Genomic DNA, 10,091 nt, shown 5'->3' on the forward strand with positions numbered 1-10,091 from the left:
TCACCAATACTTCTTAGCCAACAGGCTTCAGTTCATCTCAGAATGGTCAAAACATACCTTCTTAGATGAGCCCTGGCTAGATGTTGAACAGGCACTATGCAAGGATCTAGAGATTTCAGACCTACCATTTATTAGCTCAAACATCAAAAGACATGAATGCTTTAAAAGTATCAACATCAGCTTCTCTCTGACAGCATGGTGGGAGTTTCTAAAAATAACGGAGTCTTCATTAATCCCATGCAAATGTACACCTATCTGGAACAACCCTGACATATTACAAAACAATAATATGATTAATTTCCCAGAATGGAGTTGTAAAGGAATTAAATACTTAGAACATATATTAGAGGGAACTTAATTTATCCCATTTGACAGACTAGTTGCACAATATGGGGTCAACAAGAAAAGATTTTTAGAATATCAACAAATTAAATCCATAATAAAAAAGAAATTTAACCTCAGTCAAGTTGAATTACAAAAGTGCGGCACATTTCCTTACTCTTGGGCTTTACATCTTCCAACAACTGCTCACACTGTCAAAGCAATACACCAGACAATTACATTCACGCTCTTTGGTTCTGTCCACCAGTGCAGAAGTTTTGGCGCGAGATATGTGAAGACTTATCAAAGTGTCTGAAATGTAACATTCCAACTTCCCCTTTAGTGTGTTTGTTGGGCAGCTTAGATAATGTCACTTCAGAAAAGAATATAGCCCATATGGTTTTCACTGCCCTATGCATAGCCAAGAAAACTGTCCTCATGAACTGGAAAAATAAAAACAATCTTAATTCTAACCAATATAGAAATTATCTATTAGATTACATTAGTTTTGATACAGCCTCTGCCACCACATCAGATCAATTGCTCTGGGCTCCTTTGATCAGCTCCATCACCTAGTGGGGGTGGGGGGTCATAGTTTGGTCCCGCCTTCAATGTTGTGATTGGTGTGGGGGTAGGGACAGGCTTAGGGCGTCGGGGGGTTCCCCGGAGGCATCTTCCTTGGGGGGCTCAACCCGGGGTAGCGGTCATGTCCGGTTGGGGGCTCTTTTCTGACTATTTCCTCGTGGCTGCGTGCAGCGGGGCTAGGGGAGGGTCTGTGCTGATGGACGTGGGTTACTGACCTGGTAGCCTGTCTGCCCCTGGGTGGGTCCGGGATGGGTGTGAGGGTCTGGGGGCGCTCCGTCTCTGGGCCGGGGCCCTGGGTCCTGGTTTGTGTGTTGCCGGGGTTGTGGGCGGGTGGGTGCATGGGGGCCCATCCCTGGCGCAGGGTGCCGCCGGTGTGTCGAGCCACCTGTGGGGCTCTTCAACTGGTGGGGGAGATTGTCACACCTTGCAGGAGCTTTCCTCCCCTCAGGAACTCTCTGCAGGAGGGGGAGATACAGGAGAGGTGGAGGAAGATCTCAGCCTGGGCGTCTATTGTCTCATGTAGTCTGGAAGATGAGTGGATGGTGGGGTGGGTGCAGTTTTCTCTGTGGTGGGGTTGGGTGGACTGTCCCGGGCTCTGTGGGGCCGGGGGGCGCTGCTGCGCTGGGCCCCGGTCTGGATGGGCCTGAGCCCCCTTTCCCTGGCGGGTCGCGGAGTATGGGAGTGCCTACTGGGGTCAGTGGGGGAGCTGGCCCCAGGGAGGGGTCACCTGCCCCTCCCTTCCTTCCCTCCCCATCTCCAGCTGCCTCCCTCTTCCCGCTCCACCACAACCACCCACACATGCAGGGCCTTGGAGTAGGGGTATGTCACCAGGGTGCAGAGGAGGCTACCCCCCCCCTCTGTCCCCTTCTGGCTGCCTCTGCCTCAATTTTATCCCACAACTTAGACATTCACATTACTCACACCCTCATTACACATACATATAGGATCTTGGGGGTGGGCACGATACACGGAGTCCAAGTTACCATCAGGGTGTACACCTCACCCCTGGCATCGTTGCCCACCTCTCAATTTTAAATACACGTAGACATTGAGGGATAGCAGGAGGGACTATGCGCTTACCTGCTGCTCTCTGGCAGGTAGCTCCATGCCCTCCTGGGTTTTAATTGCACCTTAGAACACACATCAACACTACAATGAGCGGGTGGAGGGAGGTTTGGAGTCTTCTCCCACCCCCATTCTCTGCGGCCTGCTGGAGCGGGGGGGCTGGGAGGAGTTGGCCGTCCGACTGCGGTCTGGGGTGTGGGGCCTCCCTGCTGCTGCGGAGTCGGGGCGGTCTGCCTCTCCCCACCGCAGGGAAAAGGGTAACACCACCTGGGTCTGGGTGCAGTTCCCCCCTCCAGGGGCAAGGGTACCTAGACCCGGTTCATAGAGTACACTTGGGGAGTGTGATCGTGTATACAGCGTCTCTTTATGTCTGTCTCCACGTCGGTTGAGTGTGAAGTGCATATGAGAGCATGAGGGTGGGAATGGATGTTTGTGTCTGTGTGTGCCTGTATGTCTGTGTCTATATGTCAGGTTGGGTATCAGACGCCACCTCTCTGGGGACATCTCGGGCCCTCCAAGGTTTGGAGGCCTATCTCCACCCACTTCCCCTGCCGGTGGCGGACTCCCTCGGGTGTCAGTGCGTTGGTGGTTCTTTGTATCTGGGGGTGGGCGTCCGGGTACACACCGGCTCACTCCTTGGCGGCCGCTTATTGGGGCTCGCTCGGGCCACTTCGGAGGTGGGGTGCCCCCGGCCTCTCGGCCTGGGGCTCGGTCACTCAGGCACAGCTGGCTGCCGGCGGAGCTCACGGGCGCGTCACTGCAACTCCCCCTGACTTCTGCTCCGCGGCTGCTGAATGAGCCCTCATCTGGGACTCTCCTTAGCTCTTACTGGGACAGTGGCGCGGCTGCCCCTCTGTGGGTCTTCCTTGGTCTCTTGTGTTCTGGGAGACTCTGGATGTCTGGAGTTTTGATCTCCTCCATACCTGCTTGATACCATAGAGGACAGGGCTTTGGCTCCCCACACTCCCTAGCAGATCGTTACATGGAGAAACCTTTGGAATGCAAGCATGCTGATCCACACAGGTATGCACACAGGTGTACACATGGGTATTCACAGACGCGGACTACAGCTTTCTTGGCTGCTGCCTCAAAGCACACTGTGCGCTGTCTATCTTGCGTACTGCACAATATCGTTTATTATTTAGTAACTATTGATATCTACTGCTAGCTAGTTTATTGTAATGGTGCTTTTTTTTTCTTATTATGTTGCTCTTTGTTGTTTGCTTTCCCCTCTGTTTTTTTTTTCTCCATACAGGTGACCCAGGTGTTTTTTGTTTTTGTTTTTGTTTTTTTTCTCTCTTCCCCCCCTTCTCACCGTCTCTTCTCCCCTTTGGTTTTCTTTCTTTCTCTCCCTCTCTTTCTTTCATTCTTTCCCCCTGTCCTATCCCACAGTCATGTCTGTCCCGTTTGTAGCAACTGAAAATAAAATAAATTCCTAATTATAATAAAGGTCAATCAAATGGACCAATATGGCAAGGCCATGATGATCCACTTGGTAAAATAAATCCGCTTGGCATCTTTCTTGGCCTTAAGACAACAATTCTGATGGCTATAGATCCAAACGGGACAAAAAAAAAAAAAGAAAAAAAAAAGAAAAGCGCTACATAAATCCAATCCATTATTATTATTTGTGAGTCCTACATTTGGATTCTCTTCCCAAATGCACGACTCATAATGAAGAGAAGAATTAGTTACTCGTATATCTTAACTAAAAGTATAGAGAGGTAGGACAGAGAAACAGTGACAGGGGCAGGACTGTGGGTAAAAAGAATATTATAGGTCTCATGTCTGAAGGGAGGAGGCATCAATATCCAACAAACAATGGGGGAAAGAAAGGGTGGAGTTGAGAGGAGGAGTATCAGCTACTTATGAAATTAATTTTTGTTCATAATGCTGCGACCAGAGCTGCAGTTCTTCACTAGTCTGTGACGATGGGCACACAGGAAAAATCTGAGCTCTGCTTTCCACAACTCTTCAACATGTCCTGCAAAAAGCCTGCCATTGCTCGGTCCAAAGCTGTTTTCCTTCATATTGTATTGTCCTCAGTTTCTTTTCTGACAGTGGCTCTCAACTTGCTTGTCATCATCTCAGTCTCCCACTTCAGGCAGAAACAACGTTTTTGTTTTACTAGCTACACTATTCTAGTGTTTCAAGTATTTGAGCTAGTAATTAGTAATTAGCTAGTAATAGATTCTTCATATGTACAGATTTATACTTGAGAATATTTACATTTCATCATTTTTACTTTGGCACCAGAAAACATACTATACTCATTGTCTTATAAGTAATACTATGTTCTGAATCAGTTTGACGTTGATAATATGCTGCTGTGTGACACTTAATAGCTCTTTGGCTTGTTTCATTATAGAGGTTTGAGGAATTGTTATTTTTCTGTCTCCTTGCAGGCAGCTTCACACACCCACTAACATCCTGCTCCTCTCTCTGGCTGTCTCAGACTTTCTTGTTGGCCTCCTATTGTCACCTGCAGAAATCCTCCGAAGTACAGCCTGTTGGTTTCTTGGTCAGCCCACATGTTTAATGTATATTTTTGTGTCCTTGACTGTTACCTCTGCCTCAGTGGGCATTATGGTGCTGATATCAGCTGACCGCTATGTGGCTATTTGTGACCCTTTGAATTACCCCATCAGGATCACTGACAGAAGAGTTCAACTCTGTGTTTGTCTCTGTTGGCTCTGCTCCATCACCTTCAGCTGTTTCCTTGTAAGAGATGACCTGCATCAAAGAAGAAAACAAAATTCCTGCTATGGAAAATGTGTCGTTGTTGTTCAATACATTGCAGGAGTTGTTGACCTCATTTTAACCTTCATTGTACCAGTTACTGTCATCATAGTTCTGTATATGAGAGTATTTGTGGTGGCTGTGTCTCAGGCCCGCTCTATGCGCTCTCATGCTACAGCTGTCAGAAATCACCTTCCAATGACGCTAACAAAAAAGTCTGAACTAAAAGCAGCCAGGACTCTGGGTGTTCTTGTTCTTGTGTTTCTAATGTGTTTCTGCCCTTATTACTGTGTTTCTCTTGTAGGAGAAGAATTCATCAATAGTTCATCTGCTTCTTTTGTGGCCTATCTGTTTGGTTTAAACTCATGTCTAAACCCTTTGATCTATGCTATGTTCTACCCCTGGTTTAGAAAAGCTGTGAAACTAGTTGTCACTCTACAGATACTGCAGCCTGGCTCCAGTGAGGTAAGTATTTTGTAAACAGATCAAAACATTTAAACAGTTGTTTTCAGGTTCAGCTCGTAATAAAAAATCTTAATCTTGTTGACTTCATTTTATAACAATAAACTGTTTGCTTATTTTTGACATTTATGGTACAGGTAGTGCTGTCTTGTACACGTGAAGTCAGCAAAATGCAGAAATAATAAGATCCGACTCCACAAAATATTCGTAGTAGAAGTTTAATGCTGCACTTAGGGTGACCAGTCATCGTAGTGTGTGGAGGCATGTGTTATGCTTTTAATTATTTTAATCAGATCTCATACATTGAGACAAGTTAGTGCATTTTGATTGGGTATATAGCCCGCAAAATCAACCCTTCATGACAGACATTTTTCCCCTTGTGTGGATCTCATCTAGTAGAAACTTGGAATGCTCTCTCCAAAAGAGTGCTTTTGAATTGATCAAAATGTGTACACATGGTATCATAAGCAATTTTAGAAAATCAAGAATTTAAGTCAAGTGTTCTCCAACCTTCTAGAAGTGCATAGTCTGATATGTTGTATGTTGTATTGATATGTTTTTACTTTATCTATATTCTTTAACATTTAATTAAACTTTTACTTAAAAAGGAAACACAGTGACTGCATTAGGCATGTGAATATTGACTGAAAGTGAATATAAGTTTTATGTCTGTCATTTTACTTCAGTATATGGGACATATAGTTCTATAAGAAGCATTTGAGTAAATGAAATGTTATTTATTTTCTCTGGATGGTACAGTCAAAGTCACATATTTTGCATGAGAAAGTGTAAAGAGGATAACCTAAAATAAGAGTAGAAACCACTTAAAACAATTCTCGTTAGTTTTTGAATTTATAGAGTACAAGAACATAAGATCCCAAATCTTAAAATATGTGGCTTTTCTTTCAGTGATATCTTTGGGCCATCCTCAGTTTCATTTATTCTTTTAGCACCCTTTTTAGCAACCTGTTTTTTTTAGTGTAGGCTAATCTGATGATTAGTGTTCACGAGCGACTGAGTTCAGTAAATTGCCCAAGGCTATTTAAGCAGGAGCAGACAGAGGACAAAACCACTAACCTTCTGATTAGTCGATGACCTGCTCAACCTCCTGAGCTACAGCCATCTCAATATTGATGACTAGGAGGACTTACTTTACTGTACTAAAGAACAGTAAGAGAGATTATTGCATGATCTAACCTAAATTTTATCCAGGAAAGTTGCAATTGCATAAATCAACTATTTCATGTGTTAAATGACCTACAGTTAGGTCCCCAAGTTTTGGACAATGATGCATTATTTTTTTGTAATGTTTCCTCTGGAGACCACCGCAGTGGATTCTGAATCAAATATACAAGATGTATTTAAAGTGCAGAATTCAGATTTCACATTTAATGTATTCTGTATTTTTTCTGTTCTATTACAAATACTATATGTGTTTATGAGATGTGCAAATAATTCCATCTCTGGGTTTTTTGGTGTTTTTTTGTTTTTTGTTTTTACACAGCTTCAGGGAATTAAGTTTGCAATTAACTAATCATTCTGCTGCTTCCAGTTCAAATGCTGGTCATCATTGAGATCCTATTTTCTATCTGAAAATTACACACAAAAAAGATATGCAGGTGAAGTTTAATGATGGGAGAATACTATATCAAGACATGTGGTTGTTTTCAGAATAGATTGAGAGTCTTTTCCTGGGAAAACAAAATCTCTGATGCGTCATTGCTGGCCTCTACTGGAGAAGGCACCACACACACCAGAATACAGCGGAACAAAATTAATTACAGCATGAATAAAGAAAAAATATTATATATTTTTCACTTTTTTCCAGTGTGGTGTTGTTAAAATAAATTACTGTATCATTTACAATGTGCCATATGTTTCCATCTGTGTACATATTGTTTAAGTAATCTAAATGGAGAGAAAGGTGGGGGGAAAAAAACAAACTAATAAAAACACAGAATAAGCCAGAAAGGTAGAGGAGTGTCAACCTTGTTGCTGGAGAAGAAAGGACCCAAACGCAGGAGTCGCGGGTTTATTGAGGATGTGGACGGTGTTTATTGTGAAGAGTCCAAAATGAAATAGTTCTGGTGGGAGGCCACATGGCCACAGGTTGAAACGAATCAGTTCACGTGGCAGCACCAGAGCCGACCTCGATTTTGTTTTTTTGTGTGATTTTAGATCAATTGTATTAATACAGTATATCACTGAAAAAATAACTGTAAATTCAGACATGAGAGATTGTGCTGAAAATAGTGATACCAAACAAGGCAAGGGGGAAAAAGATGTAAAGGTAAAACAAACAAGTTGTTAAAAGTGGTCAATTATACCCTGGACCCCAGAGGGTTCAATAAAACCCAATAAATCATGAAAAATTTGGTTCACACTTTTAGTGAAAAATGTATCCATGAAAGTGAATACATTACATGCCTGACATTTTGTGTAAATGTAAGAATGTAATAATGTGATTATTTTTCATTTTAAAAAATGAGTGTAAAATGTAAATTAGACTTTGTTTTTAAATGAACCACCTCATGTTGTGCAGCTTTCTGGATTTTATACTTATTGGGGTACATAATTATTTAGTATGTACGCTACACAGTAGATAAAATCAAAATTCACATGTTTTATGTAACTGAAATTTTTAATTATCTGGACAAAAAATTGATTTACATATTTTGTTTATATGAAACACTTGCATACTTACTGCATTGTATGTATTTTAACCAAATTTAATACATATTACAGAATTTAACAAATGCATATGTGTAAAAAAATGTCTCTGATTTTGGCACCCCATCTGATTTTCATGCTAGTTGAAGGAAATTTCTCTAAATCCACCCCTGCAGGCTAGTGATGATGACAAGAGACAGGTGAGTACACAGCTGAACTGAATCTGACTAATAACACACAGGAAGTAGAACTAAACATAATGGACAGAGACACAATAAAGGGGTACTGTGTCAATGACCCAGGAACTCTGACAAAGAGTGAGAGAAGCATAACTCTTGGAGTAAGTTTGCCCTGCCTTGCCAAAACAGTCCCCCAGTTTACCCACACCTAGTCACCATGGGAGATCAAGGGTATACATTGTTTATAATAAGGAAACACCATACAGGGAAATATGACTATTGTGGAGAAGATGAAACTTCTTAGAAATATGTGGCTGATAGAAGGCAAATGATTCAAAAGCTTAGTAAAGATCTTACTGATATACTACAAAACAACTCAAGAAGTCAAAGCTACAGTCCAAGTGAGACTAACTTTTGTTTTTACTTTTTGAAGGCTAGTTGCTCCCGAGTTTAGTGATTTACATTTTAAATGGTAAATGGCCTGTATTTGTATAGCGCTTTACTAGTCCCTAAGGACCCCAAAGCGCTTTACGCATCCAGTCATGCACCCATTCACACACTGGTGATGGCAAGCTACATTGTAGCCGCAGCCACCCTGGGGTGCACTGACAGAGGCGAGGCTGCCGCCGGGCCCTCTGACCACCATTAGGCAACAGGTGAAGTGTCTTGCCCAAGGACACAACGACCGAGACTGTCCGAGCCGGGGCTCGAACCAGCAACCTTCCGATTATAAGGCGAACACCCAACTCTTGAGCCACGATGGCCTGTGAAGCAGCTGTGGAGCAAAAGATCTCTGGTTCAAGCTTGAGAGGCAACATAAATCCCTTTCCAGTTATGTCAGGAAGGTCATCTGCCTTAAGGACAAATTAACTATGTAGTGACTCCTAGTGATTAAAGGAGTGGTTAAGAGTAGCTTTTTTATGCAAAATTCTAGTCCACACCCTACTGGCAATAATGTGTCAATGTGCACATGTAGGTCCTGAGTAGCCTGTCCACAGGGCTTCCGAATGGGACCTAAGCAGGCAAGTCTGGGGAATTTCTGCAGCAGACACTCATATTTTAGCAGACATGGTGCTAAAATATGAGTGTTTCTATTTGTGAACCTTTGCATTATCCCACTTGAGTCTCAGAAAGAGTAAAACTCCTTGTTAGGTTTTGTATTGTTGATTGTCATTTATGTTTAGAAATATTTAAACATATATGCTTAGAGGTGTATAATCAATTGTGTAGTGATAGGATGTGTGATCTTTAGCAGGCTGCAAACACACACACAAACAGGCAAGGTACTCTTTGTTTGTATGTAGACGTCGTATGTTAATACTATGCATATTCATGTTACCTCAATAAAAGAGCAGTGTTACGGGGGAGCGGACGAGAGCAACTGGGGTCAAGCGAAGGAACGGCGTTTGTCCGGTTCTCTCCCGTGCACGAGAAACATGAAGAACTTTGCCTACTTCGTGTCTTGCTTGCTGTGTAATTATATTGTCTTCAACGTTCCAGCGAATAGGTTCAAGCTACAAACCTATCACTCCTTTTCTGTGATTCATGGACCTGTTGTATTTTCTACAGCAGTGTATTTGTAACAAATGATCTTATTCAACCAGGAAGGTTCCTGCCATACAGAATTTGTGATTCCCATATGGTACATTGCAGAGACTAATAAGCTTTATTTTCTAACCTTTATTGTTGCAGTTGCTGTTATCATAAGGATGTAGGTTACAGCCATTGCTCTAAGACTGTGCAAACAGGGCTTGGTGCTGCTTTATTTTGAAAAGCACATTAATTTACAAAAAAGGCAGTTTGCAGTTTTAGTTAGCTAATGTTACTAGGATGTAGCATTTTCAGAAACTAATGTAACCCTAAGAACATTGGGCTAGATGTGGTCAGTAATTACTTGCCAGATTAATACAATACTATCAGCAAGTGGTCAGCCTGGATTCAGTGTGCACTGAAGGGGGCATTACAGACGCTGAAAGAATGATGAGGGGAGGAGTTTAGAGAAGGTGTGAGGATCAGTTATATTCTGCTCACATTGATGCCAGAGCTGCAGCTCTCTGCAGGTGTGTGAAG

General features: G+C 42.7%; 1 protein-coding gene across 1 annotated transcript; it reads left to right on the top strand.

Annotated features, from left to right (window-relative positions):
* The first annotated feature begins 3,902 nt into the window (after positions 1–3,902).
* Positions 3,903–5,190, top strand: LOC146556353 (trace amine-associated receptor 13c-like). The gene is made up of 2 exons (XM_085248475.1): positions 3,903–4,075; positions 4,377–5,190. Exons 1-2 carry the CDS (start codon positions 3,903–3,905, stop codon positions 5,188–5,190), a joined length of 987 nt encoding a protein of 328 aa, XP_085104601.1.
* Positions 5,191–10,091: the final 4,901 nt, after the last annotated feature.

Source organism: Mchenga conophoros, linkage group LG16 (genome assembly GCF_057382185.1).
Source record: "Mchenga conophoros isolate Kocher_MC1m ecotype Shallow Benthic linkage group LG16, M_conophoros_male_GT1.1, whole genome shotgun sequence".
Classification (NCBI taxonomy): domain Eukaryota; kingdom Metazoa; phylum Chordata; class Actinopteri; order Cichliformes; family Cichlidae; genus Mchenga; species Mchenga conophoros.

What these genes read in the sequence shown, in the direction of transcription:
- LOC146556353 (XM_085248475.1), top strand. Translation starts at nt 3,903, where the DNA reads ATGGGCACACAGGAAAAATCTGAGCTCTGCTTTCCACAACTCTTCAAC. An exon ending in ATCTCAGTCTCCCACTTCAG is followed by an intron (nt 4,076 to 4,376) that starts GCAGAAACAACG and finishes GTCTCCTTGCAG; the next exon opens with GCAGCTTCACACACCCACTA.